A 23931-nucleotide genomic window follows, 5' to 3' on the forward strand; every position below is an offset into this window, starting at 1 on the left:
TGTTAATCAGAGCTTGTCTCCCACCCCCGGTGTTTGCTAGGCCGTTGATAACTCGAAATGCAAATCCACTGGTGTCCAGAAATTTTTCTTTTTGTTCAGAAGGGGGAAATGGAGACACAGAGCGGAAAGGAGTAACTTCTAACACTAATTTATAGGACCCAGGTGTCTCTGAAACCTTCCACTACTTCCGCAGAACTCACTTGTGTCCATTTGTTAGTGTGACTCGGGTACATACACTGTGTAGACCACTGGGAAAATGTGAGCAAGTTCCAGAGAACACAGGGTTTGCCTTCAAGGAACTTATTGTCCAGGTGAAGAAAAATGTGTATGTGGCATGTCGTAGTCAGATGTCTCACAGGAGGTGGAGTAAGAGGGATGGGTTATCCTCCGAGACCAGTTACTTGCCTTCACATGCGTTATCTTTGTATACTCATCTGTTACAAGGATGAGAAAGGTTAATATGGTTGAGGATGGAGGAAATCAGAACTGCTGACATCACTCAGTCTTCCTTTATCGCTGTGATTTGTGGATATTCATGAAGTAGTAGACATTCTTTGGTTTCAAAAAAGCTAGTAATTTATTTTTCAGTGCACCTTATGTCCTTTAGTCTTTTGAAGGATGTTCTCTTCTGTTCTTTTTTATTCTTTTGTCAATAGATAACTTGATTTAAAACATCGTCCAGTGTACCTGAGAGATGACAGAATGTAATTTGGTGGCAATCCTAATAAGTTCTATTGACAACCCTTTAGATAAGAACTTGGATAATGGGGGGAATTCATGCTTGGACTTTAGGCCACTGAACAGCTTTTCTCAGCCTCAGGTATATAAATTGCATCAAACAGGTTTGTCTCCTAAAATTTTTGTGTTGGACACAAAATTTCCAGAAACTTGTATTTTCAGTTTCTCCAGGAGGTTCTGTATTTGGTTAGTGATTTTGAAACTCAGTTCCCGTTTACACCCTGGAATTAATAATGCATTTTAGAGCATATTTTTATTTTAATAGTAAAGTTAAGGTCTTGTATTATATAAACCAGATAAAGGTAATCTTTCTAAAAATATTCTTTGTTAAAAGGTTCTTGGAACTTAGTATTTTTAATTCATTGATAACTGAGGGATGGTAAAGCCCTACGTGATATATATAAAATATAACTTTTGCATGCTATTTTGACATGTGTACGTATACATAGAGTTGTGTCACATATTTCTGAATTATTTGGGACTTAACATGATCCAGATACCCACAGATTTGTGTACTCTGGAGAACAATTTATCTCAGTACATTCTGCTCTGTAGAGTGTTAAGACATTGGTATTATTTCTGTGTAATGTTTTTGGGTCCTGCTCCTTTACAGACAGATCCCTGGACAGTAGAAATGTCCAGATAGGGTGAAATTTTTATCTAAAAGTTGTATCAAAATTTCCAGCGTTTATTTTAGCCCAACATTTCATTATGAAATTTTCCAACATCTGGAAAAGTTGAAAGAACTTTGTAGTGAATACCCATATAACCACCAACTAGATTCTATAACATTTCACTATATTTTATCATGCATCTAATCATCCATCCATCCCTCTCTCCATTAAAAAAAAATATACATTTCAAAGTAAGTTGCAGATATCAGTACGTAAACATTGATTTTTTAAAAAATAAATTCCCTTTGGCTTTAGTTATTGAAGTGCAGAATGTCCTAGACTGCAAAGTTCCAATAGATAAATAAGTGAACAAATGCAGAAACAAATGCTTTCTCATGACTTCATCATAAAATAAAGTACAAAGAAAGGCATCTTTTGATTTTTTTTTTTAAAGAGACAGGGTCTCACTATGTTGCCCAGGCTGGAGGACAGTGGCTATTCACAGGTGCTATCATAGTGCACTGCGGCCTAGAACTACTAGGCTCAAGCGATCCTCCCGCCTCCATCTCCCAAGTAGCTGGGACTGTAGGCATGCGGGCCTTGATTTGATCTTTTTTTTTTTGTATTCTGCAAATTAATGAGAACATGTTCTGACTTTTTTTCTTGTTTGTTTGGTTTTTGAGACGGATTCGCGCTCTGTCTCCAGGCCGGAGTGCAGTGGCACAATCTCAGCTCACTGCAACCTCTGCCTCCCGGGTTCAAGCTATCCTCCTGCCTCAGCCTCCTGAGTAGCTGGGACTGCAGGCGCCTGCCACCACGCCCAGCTACTTTTTTGTATTTTTAGTAGAGACGGGGTTTCACCATGTTAGCCAGGATAGTCTCGATCTCCTGACCTCGTGATCTGCCCGCCTCAGCCTCCCAAAGTGCTGGGATTATAGGTGTGAGCCATGGCGCCCGGCCCCTGTATTATTTATGTATCTTTTTAATTGTGTTTTGAGGGACAGCAAAGAAAGAAAATGATTCTCTTGAGTTTCCATTGATTTGCCATCTATTTATGTCTTCATATAGAAGTTCACTGCAGAAACTGATAATGGGTGTGTGTGTGTGTGTGTGTTTTAATTCTCTGCAAGCTTTTGTTTTAGAATAGAAATGTGATGGACTTAAAACCCTCACTGAGTAAATTACAAGTTTTAGGTTTCGTATGTGGTCTACATTTTGTTGTAATCTTCTCTCTGATTTTATTTATAATAGCTTCGTATAAATAGAAAAGACAGAACAGTCTTCCCTGACAATTATAGAAACTAGCCTTAATATGACCATGAATTGTGTGTGCGTGTATGTGTGTATAAAATATTGCGGTGAATTACAAAGGAGAAGGTGACTATAATTCTGGAAGTAAGGGATCCTGAAGCATTTAGAGATTCAAGAAAGAACTTGACTTTTTTTGAGAGAGAGTTGTGCATATTTATGCTGAATTATTATACCACCTGTTATTCTTGTACCTCTCTTGCACACACAATTTGTTATGGTTAGACAATTTGCCTTCTAGCAGCCTAATGTTACTATAAAATATTGTTCCAAAGTGGTTAGAACTGGAGCAGTCGGTATAAAATGGAAGTATTGTACATTTTCTGTCACTGTAGTTGTTTTTTTTTTTCTGTTACTGTAGTTTTCAAATGCTTAGACTTACAGAACCTTAAAGACACAGAGCACTTTGGATTTCATGTAAACTAACCTCCTACTTTAGGGACATTTCAATAATCAATTAAGTGACTTATCCAAGGTCACATAATTAGTGGCAAAGGCAGAACAGAAACCTAATTCTCCAGGTTTTTTTACTTGAGGCACTTAACAATTCATGTAGTTAAGTCTGTGTAGGAGAGAGTTGTTATTTAGTCCAAAGATAGTGTACTCAAACCATGTAAGAATTATTAAAAGTTGTTTGGCAAAGCTCAACTTCATGAGGGAATTTTTTTTTTTTTTTTAACAGTCCTGGAGAGATCATCTAACTTATGGGCCCTCAGTTTTCACATCTGTAAGACAATCAAGGGCTCTTGCAAGTTCCTTTTAGATCTGGAATGTTTTTTTCCAAAAATGTTAAAAAAAAAAAAAAAAAACTTTGTAATCATATTTATTAATTCTTCCTCAGAGAAAATCAGATCAAATTTCAATAGGGAAAATTGTTAACTTACCTTTTAGTATATGCTATATTTTAATAATTGTTAAACCAGTAAACATTGATGTAAAGCGGTTTATTATTTCAAGAACTTTAAGAAGACAAATGTTAATTTAGGATAGGATAAATTTATCATGTTTAGAGGTGACCATACCTTCTAGCCATATCAGTAGCTGTAACAGAGAGACCTGTGTCAGCTGCCTGGAACCTGTAATTTGTGGTGTCCTGGGTGTTCGGAGATTTATGCTATACTTAGTATGGGGAACTATGGTCCTATTTTGGAAGCCTTGTTTTGCTTGTATCTGGATAATGGAATGACTCAAAGAGAGGTATATGATTTTACCCTACTGCTTTCTTCATCTTGACATACTGAAATCCTGGAATTCTGGCCAGGTGTGGCGGCTCATGCCTGTAATCCCATCACTTTGGGAGGCTCAGGCGGGCAGATCACTTGAGGTTGGGAGTTTGAGACCAGCCTGGGCAACATGGCAAAACCCTGTCTCTACAGAAAAATACAAAAAATTAGCCAGGTGTGGTGGCCTGTGCCTGTAGTCCCAGATACTTGGGAGGCTGAGGTGGGAGAATCACCTGAGCCCAGAAGGTTGAGGCTGCACTGAGCCGAGATCACGCCACAGCACTACAGCTTGGGCAATAGAGCAAGACTCTGTTTCAAAACAAACAAATCCTGGAATTCATCAAAGCATGATCTAAATTCTGTTTCTTTCTTTTTTTTTTTTTTTTGAGGCAGAGTCTCACTTTGTAGCCCAGGCTGGAGTGAAGTGGTATGATCTTGGCTTACTGCAACTTCCGCCTCCCAGGTTCAAGCAATCCTCCCACCTCACTCTCCCCGGTAGCTGGGACTACAGGTGCGCACCACCAGACTTGGCTAATTTTTTGTATTTTTTGGTAGAGACAGGGTTTTCCCATGTTGACCAGGCTGGTCTCGAACTCCTGACCTCAGGTGATCTGCCTGCCCTGGCTCCCAAAGTGCTGGATTAAGGCATGAGCCACCGCTCCCGGCCTAAATGCTGTTTCTTCTATCAAGTCATCCCTGACTTTACCAGCTGGAAGTAATCTCTTCCTCTGAATTTCCACGCACTTTATCAGTTACTCTCTCATGTTACTTAACACATTCTGCCTCATATTACAGTTATTTGTGTTTGTGTCTTATCCCTATTAAGCTTCTTGTAGGCAGAATGCTAGCCTGTGTCATCTTAATTCTCAGAAAGCATGTTGTACGTATAGTAGATGTTCGATAAATAATTACTCAGTTAATTCTTATAATATCGCAAAAATGGAGATTACCAGTACCTATAATTAGTTTTTGAACATGCTCATCAGTAAAGTGGATGGGCCAGGTGCAGTGGCTCACTCCTGTAATCCCAACACTTTGGAGGCCAAGGCGCGCAGATGACTTGAGGCCAGGAGTTGGAGACCAGCCTGCCCAACATGGCAAAACCCTGTCTCTATTAAAAATAGAAAAATTAGCCAGGCTTGGTGGTGCTGGCCTGTGCCTGTAGTCCCAGTTACTCAGGAGGCTGAGGCATGAGAATTGCTGGAACTCAGGAGGCAGAGCTTGCAGTGAGCCAAGATGGCACCACTGCACTCCAGCCTGGACTACAGAGTGAGACACTCTCTCAAAAAATAAATAAATAAAGTGGATAGTAACGTACATCTTTTTGTTCCTTTTTCCCTCTCAAGTTGCTTTTGATGTTTTTACCTAAATTTTACTTGTATGGTATAGAGGTGTTTTTAACTCCAGTTGGAAACCTAAGAACTACCCTTGAGCCTATAAACATTGTTTCTAACAGGTTTATTATTAGATATGGGGTTTCTATTAAATGCAGCATGTTTATATAGGTCTGAAGTTTTGGTCTGAGCTGTCCTTTCTTTAGGTGTTCATTTGATTTGTCTTATTCCTTCAAAACCTCATAAAATTCTAACATAGAGGACCATAACTTCCTAGAGCTATGACGCTCAACCTTTTAGGGATAGGAGGCTCTACAGGGATTACATTTACAATATGCTCCCATTTATTAATATTTCTCATCGCATGAGGGGATTTTCTATGGGCCATTTGAAATAACTTCTCTAGAGGATCAATGCATTTCCTGAAACTATATGTAAAATTTTGGGGGGAGAGTCAATATTCATTATTTGAATATCAAAATATTGACAAAGGCAAAAATCCATTGCCTTGGCCGGACGCTGTGGCTCACACTTGTAATCCCAGCACTTTGGGAGGCTGAGGTGTGTGGATCACTTTAGCCCAGGAATTTGTAGCCTGGGCAACATGGCAAAACCCCGTCTCTCTCTTTTTTTTTTTTTTTTTTTTTTTAAATAAAAAAAGAAAAATCCATTACCTTGAAGTGGCATAAATTTTTTTCATGAGATGCATGTTTATTATTACTAATGGTGCTGTTTTACATCATGAATATATGTGCTACAAGTTGTATAGCACTTTTGAAGTACGGTTTCATTATAGTCATTTGGCCCTCATAATGGCTTGTAAGGTCATTAGATAATGCTGCATTTTATAGGAAAAGAAACGAGGTTAAGAGAGGTTGGGTAACTGAAGGTCAGACAGATAGTAAATAGAAGAACAAAACTAGAAAATAGATTTTCTCACTCCCAGTCATTTAGTTTTTCTAATATCAGCTTGGTTCTTTGCAAATTTGGGACACTAGTTCTAAGTCTTTAGGAAAAGGAGAAACCAATGTGAAATGATCCCAAATATAAGGGAATTCCCTACTTTTCCGATGAGACTATTACGAAGGAAAGGTTTTTGCCAATTGTATAAACTTTTTAAAATGCAGCCAAAATAGGCCGGGCGGTGGCTCATGCCTGTAATCTCAGCACTTTGGGAGGCCGAGGTGGGCAGATCACCCGAGGTCAGGCATTTGAGACCAGCCTGGCCAACCAACATGGTGAAACCCCATCTCTACTAGAAATACAAAAAAAAAAAAAAAAATTAGCTGGGCGTGGTGGCAGGCACCTGTAATCCCAGCTACTCGGGAGGCTGAGACAGGAGAATCGCTTGAACCTGGGAGGTGGAGGTTGCAGTGAGCGGAGATCTTGCCATTGCACTCCAGCCTGGGCAACAAGAGCAAAACTCCATCTTAAAAAAAAAAAAAAGTAGCAAAAATAGTCAAATATGTTCTTAAAATAGTTAATAATTCACTTATATGTATATGTTTTAAATAAATAAAGTTTAATTTAGAAATAATTACTTTTTTCCATTTTCATGTTAATAAAACAATTTTTTCTAGATTCTTTATGAACATCATGTCATCACTGGGGCCACTTTTTGAATCATCAGTTTGGTATTTAGCAGTTTTGAATCCATGTGTGATATATTGGCAGTTTGGGAAATTTTATCCCAAGTCATAAAAACCCATTTATATAATATTAGGATAGTTGCTTTTAAAAGGAATATTTATAACTGATATTCAACACATGAAATTGTGAGTTCTGGCTAGGCGTGGTGACTCATGCTTGTAATCCCAGCACTTTGGGAGGCCAAGGTGGGCTGATCACTTGAGTCCAGAAGTTCAAGAGCAGCCTGGGCAACATGGTGAAACCCCACTTCTACTGAAAATACAAAAATTTGCCAGGCATGGTGGCACCTGCCTATAGTCCCAGCTCCTTTCAGGGGGCTGAGGCAGGAGGATTGTTCAAGCCCAGAAGTTGAGGCTACGGTGAGCCAAGATTGCACCATTACAGTCCAGCTTAGGTGACAAAGTGAGACCCTGTCTCCAAAAAAAAAAGAAAGAAATTGTGAATTCTGATCCTCAGGATAATTACTAAATCCAGTGACCTTTTGTTAGTACTACATGCAAAACTAGCGTAGTTTGAAGATAAGATGTATCCCAGACAACTCTTTTAGTTCAATATAAAGTCATTGAGGGAGCGCCTTTAATATGAGAGACTATGGAAGGATTCAAAATGACACAACTCTTTTTTAAAAATATATAAGTATTCCTTACATAAAAATATATTACCATGATAGCATATTTTCACACCTAAAAAATTAGCAATAATTTTTAATATTATCAATTATTCAGTCACTGTTCAAATTTGATTTATACATTGTGATTGATTGACGTGTCTAAGTCTCTTAATGTGTTTGTATTTTTAGTAGAGATGGGGTTTCACCATGTTGGCCAGGCTGGTCTCGAACTCCTGACCTCAAGTAATCCACTCGCTTTGGCCTCCCAAAGTGCTGAGTTTACAGGTGTGAGCCACTGTGCCCGTGAAAGTCAGTATTCTATTACTTGTCATGTCAGCTGGTCGTGGTAGTTCACGCCTATAATCCCAGCACTTTGGGAGGCCAAGGCAGGAGGATCGCTTGAACCCAGGAGTTCAAGACCAGCCTGGGAAACATAGCGAGACACTGTCTCTACTAAAAGCTTTTTTAAAAATTAGCGAGGCTTGGTGACACACACTTGTAGTCCTAGCCACTCAGGATTTCTTGAGCCCAGGAGTTTGAGGTTGTAGTGAGCTGTGGTCTTGCCATTGCACTCCGGCATGGGTGACAGAGTGAGACCCTGTCTTAAAAATAATACTACTACTAGTCATGTCACTAAATAAATATGTCATTCTATGGAACATTTCCTGAGACGTTGAGAAAACAGATGTGAAGAAATAATTAATTAGTACTTACTTATGCATATGTTCCTGGCAGGTGCTGTTGGCAGCAGCGGTCTGCACAAAAGCAGGAAAGGCTATTGTTTCTCGACAGTTTGTGGAAATGACCCGAACTCGGATTGAGGGCTTATTAGCAGCTTTTCCAAAGCTCATGAACACTGGAAAACAACATACGTTTGTTGAAACAGAGAGTGTAAGATATGTCTACCAGCCTATGGAGAAACTGTATATGGTACTGATCACTACCAAAAACAGCAACATTTTAGAAGATTTGGAGACCCTAAGGCTCTTCTCAAGAGTGGTAAGAGTACTGCTATAATACTGGGTTCCACTTTTTGTTTTACATTTTATGTGAAACTGGTTTTTCCTCCAAAGCAGCTGATACTCACCAGTTTGCAGGCTCCTACTCCCCACCCCAGCGACTTATTGCTGCAGCACCTTGTTTATTCAGCAGACATTTATTGGGTGTCCTCTTAGACTATAGATGTCTCAAAAGAATATGGGAACTACTGTTTCATTTCCCAGTTCTTAAGCAGTTGTTCTAATCTGCCGTTCTAGTTCTGACACTTGTTTGGCTATGCTTTTTAGGTAATGTTTTTTAGGTAAGACTTACTGATCCAGAGACAGACAGAGACACACACACACACACACACACACACACACACACACACACACCCCTCTTCTAAGACTTTATGCCAAAGTCTTGCTTAAAATGAAGACTTAGGTAAGACTTACTGATCCAGAGACAGACACACACACACACACACACACACACACACACACACACACACACACCCCTTCTAAGACTTTATGCCAAAGTCTTGCTTAAAATGAAGACTAAGGCCAGGTGCGGTAGCATGTGCCTGTAGTCCAAGCTACTCAGGAGGCTGAGGCAGAAGGATTGCTTGAGGCCAGGAGTTCAAGTGCACAGGCATTATACTTTAGTGTGGGCAACACAGCAAGACCCTGATTCTTTTTTTTTTTAAAGACGGAGTCTCGCTCTTGCCCAGGCTGGAGTGCAGTGGTGCAATCTCGGCTCACTGCAACCTCCGCCTCCCAGGTTCAAGCAATTCTCTGGCCTCAGCCTCCCGAGTAGTTGAGATTACAGATGTGCATCGCCATGCCTGGCTAATTTTTGTACGGGGTTTCACCATGTTGGCCAGGCTGGTCTTGAACTCCTGACCTCAGGTGATCTGCCTATCTTGGCATCCCGAAGTGCTGGGATTACAGGCATGAGCCACTGCACCCGGCTGTAAGAATCAGGGTCTTGGGCGTGGTGGCTCATGCTTGTAATCCCAGCACTTTGGGAGGCTGAGGTGGGTGGATCACCTGAGGTCAGAAGTTTGAGACAAGCCTGACCAACGTGGTGAAACCTCGTCTCTACTAAAAATACAAAAAAATTAGCTGGGCATGGTGGCAGGCACCCATAATCCTACTACTCAGGAGGCTGAGGCATGAGAATTGCGTGAACCCAGGAGGTGGGGGTTGCAGTGAGCCGAGATCGTGCCACTGCACTCCAGACCGGGTGACAGAGTTAGACTTTGTCTTAAAAAAAAAAAAAAATCAGGGAGTTAGGCTGGGCGCAGTGGCTCACGCCTGTAATCCCAGCAGTTTGGGAGACCGAGGCAAGCGGATCACCTGAGGTCAGGAGTTCACCAGCCTGGCCGACATGGTGAAACCCCGTCTCTACTAAAAATACAAAAATTAGCTGGGCGTGGTGGTACACACCTGTAGTCCCAGCTACTCCGGAAGCTGAGGCAGGAGAGTCATTTAAACCCGGGAGGTGGAGGTTGCAGTGAGCCGAGATGGCACTACTGCACTCCAGCGTGGGCAACAGAGCGAGACTCTGTCTCAAAAAATAAAGACTAGAAGTAGCTAATAAAGAGATTTAGGTTATTGAAATTTATGTACTCTAAAGGATAAGACTTGGAAATATAGCTGCTGATAAATTCTAAATCTTTCTTTTTTATTGGTGTCCATGCTTAGATCCCTGAATATTGCCGAGCCTTAGAAGAGAATGAAATATCTGAGCACTGTTTTGATTTGATTTTTGCTTTTGATGAAATTGTCGCGCTGGGATACCGGGAGAATGTTAACTTGGCACAGATCAGAACCTTCACAGAAATGGATTCTCATGAGGAGAAGGTGTTCAGAGCCGTCAGAGAGGTAAATAGGATCTTCTCTGGGACTACCTGTTTGTATGTCTTTCTCTTAGGCTTCACTAATCTCATTTTCCTATTTTTACTTGTTAATGTAGACTGTATTCAAAGCTATGTCCAGGCTAGGCACAGTGGCTCATGTCTGTAATCTCAGCACTTTGGGAGGCGGAAGTGGTAGGATCACTTGAGTCCAGGAGTTCAAGACCAGCCTGGACAGCGTAGTGAGACCCTGTCTCTATAAAAAGTAAAAAAAAAATTAGCCAGGCATGGTAGCACGTGCATGTGGGTCCCAGCTACTTGGGAGGCTGAGATGGGAGGATCACTTGAGCCCAGGAAGTTGAGGCTGCAGTGAGCTGTGATCGTGCCACTTGCACTCCAGCCTGGGTCACAGAGTGAGACCCTGTCTCGAAAAAAAAAAAACCCAAAAAAAAAAGCTACATTAACATATGTCTTTTTCTGTAGACTCAAGAACGTGAAGCTAAGGCTGAGATGCGTCGTAAAGCAAAGGAATTACAACAGGCCCGAAGAGATGCAGAGAGACAGGGCAAAAAAGCACCAGGATTTGGCGGATTTGGCAGCTCTGCAGTATCTGGAGGTAGCACAGCTGCCATGATCACAGAGACCATCATTGAAACTGATAAACCAAAAGTGGCACCTGCACCAGCCAGGTATAATCCAGTGTACTTTAGAATACCAGGTGAAGGGTGTATATGTGTCTATCTTTGAAGTCATAATCTGATTTCTTGGAAAGCTGTACATAAAGAAGGACTTGATGAAGTAAGATATGATGTTAAATTTGGCCACATAAAATATGAGGATAAAGAAGAAATCTGAATGTGGTGTTTTTCCTTTTGTATAAAAGAGAGTTATAAATTATGTCATGACCTCAGTTTCCTATGAGAGTTGCCTTATTGTGGGGAGGAAAGGGCTATTTAATGCTTTATGGAATGTAGATTTTTAATCTTGATGTTCAGTGATTGATTTTAGGGGAAATCTGTGAATTACCCAAAATTATATACAAAATTTTGTGCACAGGTGTATTTCTCTGGATGGGAGATACAAAATTTTCATCAGATCATGTGTGCTTGTAAAAATAAACCTTTGGGTAATGAATTTCAAATTCTTCCACTTAGGCCTTCAGGCCCCAGCAAGGCTTTAAAACTTGGAGCCAAAGGAAAGGAAGTAGATAACTTTGTGGACAAATTAAAATCTGAAGGTGAAACCATCATGTCCTCTAGTATGGGCAAGCGTACTTCTGAAGCAACCAAAATGCATGCTCCACCCATTAATATGGAAAGGTAAGTAGGAACTTTGAGTAAGAATTCAAGCTTTGAATACAGTCCACATAATTTTTTAAAAATCTTATTTCAGTGTGCTATAAATTCTTTCTCTGTCTTTTAATCGTTCCTGATTTAAAAGATTTATTCAGAGCAGATTCTACATAATAACATAAGATCGTTTTTGTTTTTTTTTTGTTTTATTTACTTATTTTTTTTTTGAGATGGAGTCTCACTCTGTCGCCCAGGCTGGAGTGCAGTGGCGTGATCTCGGCTCGCTGCAAGCTCTCCCTCCCAGGTTCACGCCATTCTCCTGTCTCAGCCTCCTGAGTAGCTGGGACCACAGGTGCCCGCCCCTATGCCCGGCTAATTTTTTTGTATTTTTAGTAGAGATGGGGTTTCTCCGTGTTAGCCAGAATGGTCTCGATCTCCTGACCTCGTGATCCGCCTGTCTCAGCCTCCCGAAGTGCTGGGATTACAGGCGTGAGCCACCGCGCCCGGCTATTGTTTTGTTTTATTTTTTTGAGACAGGGTCTTACTATGTTGTCTAGGCTGGCCTCCAACTCCTGAGCTCAGTTAATCTTCCTGCCTCAGCCTCCCAAGTAACTGGGATACAGGCATGTGTTGCTGCACCTGACCTTTTCCTTTTTCCTTAAACCATGATTGGGGGCCCTCAGCCACCTATTTTCTATGAAGTTTAGAACTTTCCTTTTACAGCTAAATTAAAGTTACTTGTAGTTACACCTGGTATATAGCTTATCTCTTAGAATGCACTTGAATTAGGGGACTAGAGCTATGGTGACCCCACACTGTATTTTGGCATGACTTTTTCTAATTAAACTCTAAGTAGAACCAATCTTTAATCCAAAACTTGTAGATATCTTTAATAGCAAATTAATATATTTTGCATTTTTATTTTATTTATTTATTTTTTTGAGATGGGGTTTCACTCTGTCACCCAGGCTGGAGTACAGTGGTGCAATCTCAGCTTGTTGCAACCTCTGCCTCACAGGTTCAAGTGATTCTCCCACCTCAGCCTCCCAAGTAGCTGGGACTACAGGCATGCACCACCACGCCGGGCTAATTTCTGTATTTTGGTAGAGATGGGGTTTTGCCTTGTTGCCCAGGCTGGTCTCGAGCTCCTGGACTCAAGCAATCTGCCTGCCTCGGCCTCACAAAGTACTGGGATTACAGGCGTCAGCCACCATGCCCAGCCATCTTTTGCAGTTTAAATATTTGAAGCCAGTATGGAATATTTTGATTCATCTCTTATCTCAGGGCTGTGGTACTGGTTGATGACATTTTTAAGTGGTAGTTATCAAGTTCACATATTCGTGACTCAGATTTCTCGTCTTGAAGCCAGACCTTCTACTGTTGCTGATGGTTTTGAGGTCAAGTGAAAGATAATACCAGGAGGATACCTTTATCAGGTGTGCATAAAAGAAGAGTATTTACTCTTTTTCTTTCTTCTTTCGTTTCTTTCTTCCTTTCTTTCTTGACAGAGTCTTGCTCTGTCTCCCAGACTGGAGTGCAATGGCACGATCTTGCAACCTCCACCTCCCGGGTTCAAGCAATTCTCCTGCTTCAGCCTCCCAAGTGGCTGGGATTACAGACGCACGCCATCACACCCGGCTAATTTTCTTATTTTTAGTAGAGACGGAGTTTGCCGTGTTGGCCAGGCGGGTCTCGAACTCCTGACCTCAAGTGATCTGCCTGCCTCTGCCTCCCAAAAGTGCTTGGATTATAGGCGTGAGCCACCGTGCCCAGCCAAATATTTACTCTTTATATGCCCTGTTCTGTATGAAATGAACAGGGTTACATTGGGATAAATTTCTTGATTCACTAAAGCCGCTGTGCTCTTCCTAGTGGTTGCTTTCAGTGAGACAGAGGCTTCACACTTTTAAAAAGATATTCTTGAGTGCAGTGGCCCACACCTGTAATCTTAGCACTTTGGGAGGCTGAGGTGGGCGGATTGCCTGAGCTCAGGAGTTCAAGACCACCCTGGGCAACATGGTGAAACCCCATCTCCACTAAAATACAAAAAATTAACCCCTTCTCCACTAAAATACAAAAAATTAGATGGGCGTGGTGGCACACACCTGTAGTCCCAGCTACTCAGGAGGCTGAGGCAGGAGAATTGCTTGAACCCGGGAAGCAGAGGTTGCAGTGAGCCAAGATGGTGCCACTGCACTCCAGCCTGGGCAACAGAGTGAGACTCTACCTCCAAAAAAAAAAAAAAAAAAAAAAAAGTTGGAGATCATCACATATTAAAGAGAATTTGAGACACTCTTTTTTTCTAAATGATAAATTGCCTCTTGAGCACAGAGCAAACTTTTGTGAAGGTAAAATGGTACCATGCATTGTCTTAAGATGCACTCCTTTATGGTCTTGACTCTGATGCCTCTTAGGAAGACCTAAGAGGTTGGAACAAAGAACAGGGTAGGATAACAAAATATTTTTTGTAGCCTCTGTAGTTCATCCAGCCAAACATATGTCTGTTACTGAATATGAATAGATTGTACTTAATACTTGCCTCTAGCAGCAGCAGTTTTTAATCTTTTAAAAATTGGATTATACATTCATATAGTACAAAATTCAAAAGTTGTTAACAGTCAGAAGTCTTCCTCTCACTCAGCCATGCCAGTTTCTCATTTTGGAGACAACTAGTATTAAGAGTTTTTTGTGTATCCTTCTAAGGGGGATGGTCTGTGATATACAGATGAATAAAAAACATGTATACGGTGTGTCTATTTTCCCCCTTTTATGCAAAGCAGTAAAACTAGACACGTCTTCCAATTGCATTTTTCATTTAATTATTTTGGAGATAAGAATCTCCTTATTTGAAACTGCAGAGATACGACATCTAAATGCAATACCTTACCCTAGACTGGATCCTCTACTAATGTAGTGTAGAAAAAACAACTCAAACTGTTTGTTTTTTCTATTTTCTCATTCAACAGCAACAATCAACACAGAAGACTTCTGTGATCAAGTGTGTTTAGATTTTTCCGCACACATCAAGCGGTCACACCTAGCTGGTGTCCTCCAATTCAATTCAATTCTGATGCTATCTACCTGGGAATAGCCTCAGATTCTACAGGTTGAGAGTTCAGTCCCCCAAGACTGATTCTTCCTTCCCACCAGTCATAAGTCCAGACTTTCAGAACTTCTTACTGACCTCAAGTTTGGCCTCCCATGACCCCCTCTGGGGGGTTCAGTTAATCTGCTAGAGCACCTCACAGAACTCAGGGAAACTTACTTGACATTTATCAGTTTGTTACAGAGGACATTTTAAAGGATGCAAATAAGCAGCCAGATGAAGAGATACATAGGGCAAGGTCTGGGAGGGTCTTGAGCACAGGAGCTTCTGTCCCCAGGGAGTTGGGGTACGCCACCCTCCTGGAAAATAGATGAGACCTTGTTCATCTTCCTGTAAGCCTCCATGTGTTCAGCTGTCCAGAAGCTTCCCAGACTCTGTCCTCTTGAGCTTTTTATGGAGACTTCATTGGATAGGCATGATTGACAGGCATGCAGAAATGTGACTGGGCAAAGGGTATGACCTAATACTGATAGGCTGAGTGGGGAAACCCAGCAAGGCCTGTCCAAATTCTTGGCCTCTCTGTGCAGCATTAATCTTCCTCCAGGATATGGTGCAGGACCCCTTTTGGAGATCCTGCCTTGGGCTGGTGAAAGGAGGGCAGGAGAAGGTCAAAGAGAGATTCTTTTTTCTAAGGGCTGCTCCTGAGGCCTAAAGTGCCCCAACATTATGTATAATAAGGGATATGGGAGTTATGAGCCAGGAACCATGGATGAAAACCGGTATGTATGTATATCATAATATCACAACTACTATTAAAAATATTAGGTCAACTGACGAAATTGACATATGGTTGATAGATCGGATACAATTATTGTATCATTGTTAGCCTGGCATGATGGCACATGGCTGTAGTCCTTGCTACTCAGGAGGCTGAGGCAGGAGGATCACTTGAGACCAGGAGTTCAAGGTTATAGTGAACTGTGATTGTGCCTCTGTATAGCCACTGCACTCCAGCCTGGGCAACATAGCAAGATCTGTCTCTTCAACAACAACAACAGGCTGGGTGCGGTGGCTCACACCTGTAATCCCAGCACTTCGGGAGGCCGAGGCAGGCAGATCACCTGAGGTCAGGAGTTCAAGACCAGCCTGGCCAGCATGGTAAAACCCTGACTCTAGTAAAAATACAAAAATGAACCGGGCGTGGTGGCAGGTGCCTGAAATCCCAGCTACGCAGGAGGCTGAGACAGGAGAATCACTTGAACCCGGGAGGCAGAGGTTGCAGTGAGCCGAGATCACGCCATTGCACTCCAGCCTGGGCAAGAAGAGTGAAACTCCATCTCAAAACAACAACAACAACAAAAAGCTAAAAAAACTATCAGTGTAAATTTGTGAAGTTAATGTACTGTGATTGATTATGTAAGAGAATATCCCTAATCTTATAAAATAAGCACTGAAGTATTTAGGGGTAAAGTGCCGTGTTGTATATAATCTGCTTCTTAATGGTTCAGGGAAAAAAAATCAAATGTATAACATACATATATAATGTTTAGAGAGAGAGAAACACAAGTGCAAATTATAAAACAAATGAGGTAAATGTTAACAATAGGTGAATCTGGAAAAGGGTATATATGTCTTCCTTGTATAATTTTAATTTTTCTAAGCTTGAAAATATTTACAAATAGAAAGTTTTTTCAGTTGTTTGTTTTCTCACCATTGCCTACTATTCATTTGGGTGGATATGCCTTTATTTTTTATTTTTTATTTTTTTTTGAGACAGAGTCTCACTCTGTTGCCCAGGCTGGAGTGCATTGGCGCCGTCTCGGCTCACTGCAAGCTCCACCTCCTGAGTTCACGTCATTCTCCCACCTCAGCCTCCTGAGTAGGCGCCCGTCACCACACCCGGCTAATTTTGTTTTTGTATTTTCAGTAGAGGTGGGGTTTCACCATGTTAGCCAGGATGGTCTCGATCTTCTGACCTCGTGATCTACCCGCCTTGGCCTCCCAAAGTGCTGGGATTACAGGCGTGAGCCACCACGCCTGTGAATATGCCTTTATTTGAGCAGCCCCCTATTTATTGGCAGACATTTGTTTCTAAACTTTTGCCATTACAAACAATTCTTCAGTGAATAACTTAGCAGATTGTTTTGCACAGGTGAGAATTTATCTGTAGGATAGAGTCTGTTGAAGAATTGCTGTATCAAAAGGTATCGCCTTTTAAATGTTGATAGCTATAGCAGTAGCACCTTTAAAAAAACGTTGTTGATGGCTAATCATTAGACCTTGGAGAAAGGGAGTTCTGATTTCTACCTTTCTTTTTTTTCTTTTCTTTTTTATTTTTTGAGACAGAGTTTCACTCTTGTTGCCCAGGCTGGAGTGCAGTGGGACAATCTCGGCTCACCACAGCCTCTGCCTCTTGGTTCAAGCGATTCTCCTGCCTCAGCCTCCCAAGTAGCTGGGACTACAGGCATGCACCACCACGCCTGGCTAATTTTGTATTTTTAGTAGAGACGGGGTTTCTCCATGTTGGTCAGGCTGGTCTCGAACTCCCCACCTCAGGTGATCTGCCCGCCTTGGCCTCCCAAACTGCTGGGGTTATAGGCATGAGCCACCACGCCCGGCCATTGGTTTCTACCTTTCTGAACAAATGTATTACTTTCTCTTTATAGTGTACATATGAAGATTGAAGAAAAGATAACATTAACCTGTGGACGAGACGGAGGATTACAGAATATGGAGTTGCATGGCATGATCATGCTTAGGATCTCAGATGACAAGTATGGCCGAATTCGTCTTCATGTGGAAAATGAAGATAAGAAAGGGGTGCAGCTACAGGTGTGTAGAAGCTTTTGATAGGGAGTATTAACACTTTGTCTACCTATTATAGTCTTTCTCAACTAGAGTTCCCAATATGAACCACAGAAAATTATTTAAGTTATATAACTAGCATCACTCTAAATGCATAGGAAAGAAGTTAATATATTGCATACAGTAGCTACCTGAGAGTGAGTAAAGCAGCTGTGTAAGGATGGCTTTTAAATATTGGAATTGAATAAAAGGTCATTTCGAAATCTAATAAATGACTTCATACTCACCAATAAAAGGTACAAGGAGGTGTTTATCTTTTGCTGTTATGAAAACAGTAAATTAATCACTTAGGATCTTGCTTGAAATACAGTTTTAAAAAAACAAGGCTTTAGGCCAAGCGTGGTGGCTCACGCCTATAATACCAGCACTCTGAGAGGCTGAGGCTGAAGGATCGCTTGAGCCCAGGAGTTCAAGAACAGCCTGAGCAACGAGGGCTGAGCAACAAGACCCTATCTCTACAAAAACTTAAAAAATTAGCCAGGCATGGTGGCACAATGCGAAATTTACTCATTCTGCTATTAAATAAACTACCAGTGCTTGTTTTGTTAACTGAAGGGCAGTATCTAATGGTGTATTTGAAAAGTACATAAAATCCTTTCAATATAAGTGTGTGTGTTCCAACTATTGGATAGATATATATAAGCCCTGCTTTATGTTACAGGTGTTCTTGTAATTTCATTTCATTTAGCTGACATCTCATCACAAGAACAAAGCCTTTTTACGGAAGAGTGTTTTTCTCTACTTTCCCCACCGTAGTCAGCACAGAATTGTCTTTTGGAAGCAGTGCTTATATTATTTGACATTTTTGCTGGCTTGTAAAGTGCTATCCAAAAGTGATTTCTGTTTTGTTTTGTTTTGTTTTGTTTTCCTGAGATGGAGTCTCTCTCTGTTGCCCAAGCTGGAGTGCTGTGGTACGATCTTGGTTCACTGCAACCTCTGCCTCCCCAGTTGAAGCAGTTCTCCTGCCTCAGCCTCCTGAGTAGCTGGGATTACAGGCACCTGCCACCATGCCCAGCTAATTTTTTTTATTTTTAGTAGAGATGGGGTTTCACCATGTTGGCCAAGCTGGTCTCGAACTCTTGACCTCATGATTCACCCACCTCATCATCCCAAAGTGTTGGGATTGTAGTCATGAGCCACCATGCCCAGCCCTTCTGGTTTTTTGTTTTTGTTTTTGTCTTGTTTTTTTGGTTTTTTTGTTTTTGTTTTTTTTTGTTTTTGCACAGAGTCTCTCTCTGTCATGCGGGCTGGAGTGCAGCAGCACAACCTTGGCTCGCTGCAGCCTTAACCTCTTAGGCTCAAGCAATGCTTCCTCCTCAGCCTCCATAGTAGCTGGGACTATAGGTGTGCACCACCACACCCAGCTATTTATTTATTTATTTATTTATTTATTTTTTATTTTTTATTTTTTGAGACAGAGTTTCAGTCTTCTTGCCCAGGTTGGAGTGCAATGGTGTGATCTCGGCTCACCGCAACCTCTTCCTCCCGGGTTCAAGCCATTCTCCTGCCTCAGCCTCTCGAGTAGGTGGGACTACAGGCGTGCGCCACCATGTCCAGCCCCAGCTAACTTTTGTATTTTTAATAGAGATAGGGTTTTACCATGTTGACCAGGCTGATGTCAAACTCCTGACCTTCAATGCCCCTCTCACCTCAGCCTCCCCAAAAGCAATTTCTTTTAAAAAGATAAGACTATCTTAATTGGCTTGGATTTTAACAACTTTAAGTCTCTAGGCAAAATTGCAACTAGACTTTACACAGAGCTTGCCCTTTTCTGCTACTTTATATAAGACCAGAACTGCTGTCTGACCCAGGCAGCTGATCAGGGTCTTACTGGAGCCTTCTGCTTGGCAAACCTGGCCCCACCATGAACTTGCTCCCTGTGAAGTATTTTTGGAAAGAACTTGGTTAATAGTCTTTTAACTCTTTCAGGTGCAAACTTGTTCTGTAATGGCTTTTAGAGTTGAAATTAGCTTTTTTTTTTTTAAATTACTAGTTTTTAAGTATCTTAAATCATTTTAAAATAAGTCTTTGAAGAAGGGAAATCTTTCTTCAAAATGAAAAAGAATTGGAATTTGTTAGGTACTCTATTTTGGATGTTTAGATTGTGGGCCATATAAGCCTAGTGAGGGGTTGTTTCTCATCTGTCTGAACCTCAGGAGTTTTCCTTTCCCTCTCATTCTAGACCCATCCAAATGTGGATAAAAAACTTTTCACTGCAGAGTCTCTAATTGGCCTGAAGAATCCAGAGAAGTCATTTCCAGTCAACAGTGACGTAGGGGTGCTAAAGTGGAGACTACAAACCACAGAGGAATCTTTTATTCCACTGACAAGTAAGTGCCTCTGGCCAGTCCCACTAAGCTAGTTTGCATTGAGAACTAGAAATAGCCCTTGCTTGTACACTTTTATTTTTATTGCCATAGCAAAGTTCTTTCTGACAAAATGACTTTCTTTTGAAATGGACCTGGTGCTGCATTTTGTATATTTTTATCATTAGTTTTCATTTTTAATAGCTTTCATTTTGAAACCATTGTAGTTTTGTTGTTGTTATTGTTTTAGAGACAAGGTCTTCTTCTGTTGCCCAGGCTGGAGTGCAGTGGGGCAATCATAGCTCACTGCAGCATCAAACTCCTGGACTCAAGCCATCCTCCTGCCTCAGCCTCTTTAGTAGCTGGGACTAGGACTATAGGCACATGCCACCACATCCAGCTAATTTTTTTAAAAGACACAAACTCCGTCTGTCACCCAGGCTGGAGTGCAGTGGTGTGATCGTGGCTCATTACAACCTTGAACTCCTGGGTTCAGCTGATCTCCCACCTCAGCCTCCTGAGTAGCTAGGAGAACAGGGAAGTGCCACCACGCCTGGCTTTTTTTTTTTTTTTTTTTTTTTGGTATAGGTGGAGTCTCACTTTGTTGCCTAGGCTGGTCTTGAACTCATGGCCTCAACCAATCCTCCCACCTCGATCCTACCACCTTGGTCCTCTAAAGCGCTGGGGTTACAGGCATGAGCCATTGCACCCAGCCATCTTTTTCTAATATTCTAGTATGACTGCTTTGCTTTCTCCTCAGTTAATTGCTGGCCCTCGGAGAGTGGAAATGGCTGTGATGTCAACATAGAATATGAGCTACAAGAAGATAATTTAGAACTGAATGATGTGGTTATCACCATCCCACTCCCGTAAGTGCTGTCCCTGTGTCCCCTACGTTGGACTTAGAGAACTGGTCTTTTGGAACTCATTTTGGAGTCAGCACCTACCTGACCTGACTGTCCATTCAAAGATACTTGATTCTTTAAAAAGCTAGTTGTGAAAGAAGCCAGATACAAAAGGCTGCATGTTATGTGATTCCACTTCTTTGTCTTTCTGGAAAAGGTAATACTATTGAATAAAAATGAGGAGGTAGAGAAGAAGGTACTTCACTTCAGAGGGGCACAAGGGAACTTTTGGGAATGATAGGAATGTTCTAGGACTTGTGTTTGCTTTGGCAGCACAGGTACTAAAATTGGAACCATACAGAGAAGATTAGCATGGCCCCTGTGCAAGGCTGACATGTAAGTTATGAAACATTTCATATTTATAAATAAGTAAAGCAAGGAAATTGTTTTTTTGAGACAGAGTCTCAGTCTGTCACTGGAGGTCACTGGCACGATCTCAGCTCACTGCACCCTCCACCTCCCAGGCTCAGGCTATCCTCCTGCCTCACCCTTCCGAGTAGCTGGGACTACAGGCGCACACCACCACGCTTGGCTAATTTTTGTATTATTTGTAGGGACGGGGTTTTGCTGTGTTATGCAGGCTGATCTCGAACTCCTGAGCTCAAGTGATCTGCCCGCCTCGGCCTCCCAAAGTGCTGGGATTATAAGCGTGAGCCACCACACCCAGCCAGGAATTGCTCTGTGACTTGATTGTGGTGGTGCTTACTGCATACACTTGTTGAAATACATTGAGCACTTGGAAGGGATGGATTTTACTGACTTTAAAACCAAATTGAACAAGCCAGTTGTAGATCTGGAGCTGTTTTTATTTTTATTTTTTATTTTTTATTTTTATTGGAGACTGAGTTTCACTCTTGTTGCCCAGGCTGGAGTGCAATGATGTGATCTCGGCTCACTGCAACCTCCACCACCAAGGTTCAAGTGATTCTCCTGCCTCAGCCTCCCGAGTAACTGGGATTACAGGCATGTGCCATCATGCCCAGATAATTTTTGTATTATTAGTAGAGACGGGGTTTCACCATGTTGGCCAGGCTGGTCTCAAACTCCTGACCTTAGGTGATTTGCCCGCCTTGGCCTCCCAAAGTGCTGGGATTATGGGCGTGAGCCACCGCACCTGGCTATTTTTATTTTTATTTTTTTGAGACAGTCTCACTGTGTCAGCCAGGCTGCAGTGCAGTGGTGCAACCTTGGCTTACTGCAGCCTCCACCTCCCAGGTTCAAGCAATTCTCGTGCCTCAGCCTCCCAAGTAGCTGGGATTACAGGCGTGTGCCACCACGCCCAGTTAATTTTTGTATTTTTAATAGAGATGGGGTTTCACTATGTTGGCCAGGCTGGTCTCAAACTCCTGTCCTCAAAATGATCCACCTGCCTTGGCTTCCCAAAGTGCTGGGATTACAGGCGTGAGCCACTGCACCTGGCCTGGAGCTGTTTTTAGATGTTGGTCCTCAGCTTGTTTGTGTAGTAATGAAGATTTCCAGAAGGAGGAGCCATTTGTCAGTCAAACTTTCTGTTTTGCAGGTTTCAAAGAAATTGAGTCTATCGGGCTGAATGTTTCATTTTCACGTGCTCTCTAAACTTTCACTAAAGATGAGAGTGTGTTCAAGGGAACTGTTGATTCTTGTTGAACAAGATGTCTACATTAGTTACAGTAAATTTCCTAACAGCCCTTTTGGAGCATAATTTATATACAATAAACTACACATATTTTAATTGTACAGTCTTGACATGTTTACACTTGTGAAACCACCACCATAATCAAGATAACAAAAATGTCTTGTCAACCCCAGAAGTTGAGTTCCAGTAAGCTTTTGTTGTACACTTAAATGGCCCACTATCTAGGATCAACTGGAAATGGTCTCTACCTTATCTTTTTAGTAACATTTACAGTGAGCATGCAGTTATTACTTCACAGTAAATCCTAGCTCCTTTCACCTACCCATCAGCCCTCATGATTAAGCACAGTGTTTAATTATGAGCACCAGTAAGTGTATTCTTAGTGTATCTTTACTGTTATGTCGCTCAGTTATTGCTGCAGAGAAAATGGTACTAATTTGCCAGGTGCAGTGGCTCACGCCTGTAATCCCAGCACTTTGGGAGGCCGAGGCGGGCGGATCACGAGGTCAGGAGATCGAGACCATCCTGGCTAACACAGTGAAACCCCATCTCTACTAAAAATACAAAAAATTAGCTGGGCGTGGTGGCGGGCGCCTGTAGTTCCAGCTACTCTGGAGGCTGAGGCAGGAGAATGGTGTGAAGCCGGGAGGCGGAGCTTGCAGTGAGCTGAGATCGCACCACTGCACTCCAGCCTGGGTGACAGAGCGAGATTCCGTCTCAAAAAAAAAAAAAAAGTACTAATTTAATTCATAGTTTTCTTCCCTTTTTGATAATTCAAGCCTTTACATTATCAGGTCTGGTTTTAGTCATTCTTGTTTCCAATTTTAAAAATATACTTTATTACCAGTATCCCCTTTAATGGGTAACCATCTTATCCTCTACAGTATGGTTATTGCTTCAGAACAATAGATGGCTGCCTTGAACTGTTGTAGGACTTGGGCGTTGGTGACAGGTAGAGTTTTGTTTGTCAAGATTTAGTTTACTAGACTATTTATAGAATGCCACAATTTTGAGGCCTGTCTACCCTATAATTGTGGTTGTGGTGGTTTCCTGTATTCTAGTTCAGTTTTGCAATGGTCTCCAGAAGAGACCCTTACACAACATTTTACTCCCGTTGTCTAGAACTGATCAAATTAGAAGAGATCAGAATCAGAATTAGAGCAAGGGCACAGAGAAGGAACATAAAAGAACCAGGACCCTGAAATTGATAGGGAAGAGTTAATAGTCTTATGCCACCCTTAACGTTTACTTTGTCTCCCTTATTTACCCTATCCCTAATATAAACATTGAGTGTCACTGGTAAATTTAGAATGTGTAGGAGTAGGTGACACTGCCTGTCAGCCGTGTGTAGGGGTGCAGAGTAAATCTTAACTAGCCCTGCTTCTCTTGCAGATTAAGGACAACTACGGATCTGTTTCTCCCATCATGTTTCCATTTTGCCCCAGGGGTAATTGTGCTTTCACTTATCAAATAAAAGTCCATTTACTGGATTGTAAATCAAATAAACCCATTGGTGTCAACTTCAATAAGTTTGAAACATTCTGAAATCTTTAAAAACAAATTCTCGGCCGGGTGCGGTGGCTCATGCC

At 41.7% G+C, this 23931-nt stretch overlaps 1 protein-coding gene and 1 non-coding gene across 2 annotated transcripts in view; both read left to right on the forward strand.

The window, feature by feature from the left end:
- Positions 1-23931, forward strand: part of ARCN1 (archain 1) — a 30175-nt gene that overhangs the window by 603 nt on the left and 5641 nt on the right. Inside the window, exons 2-8 of the mRNA XM_019036227.4 lie at positions 8213-8476; positions 10162-10341; positions 10797-11002; positions 11468-11632; positions 17318-17483; positions 19699-19846; positions 20583-20691. Of these exons, the coding sequence (XP_018891772.1) occupies positions 8213-8476; positions 10162-10341; positions 10797-11002; positions 11468-11632; positions 17318-17483; positions 19699-19846; positions 20583-20691 (1238 nt within the window). The remainder of the gene's footprint in view (positions 1-8212; positions 8477-10161; positions 10342-10796; positions 11003-11467; positions 11633-17317; positions 17484-19698; positions 19847-20582; positions 20692-23931) is intronic.
- LOC115936444 (U6 spliceosomal RNA) lies at positions 20985-21090 on the forward strand. The gene has a single exon (XR_004071917.1). It is a non-coding gene; the product is annotated as a U6 spliceosomal RNA (small nuclear RNA).

The sequence above is a fragment of the Gorilla gorilla genome, chromosome 9, assembly GCF_029281585.2.
Source record: "Gorilla gorilla gorilla isolate KB3781 chromosome 9, NHGRI_mGorGor1-v2.1_pri, whole genome shotgun sequence".
NCBI lineage: Eukaryota > Metazoa > Chordata > Mammalia > Primates > Hominidae > Gorilla > Gorilla gorilla.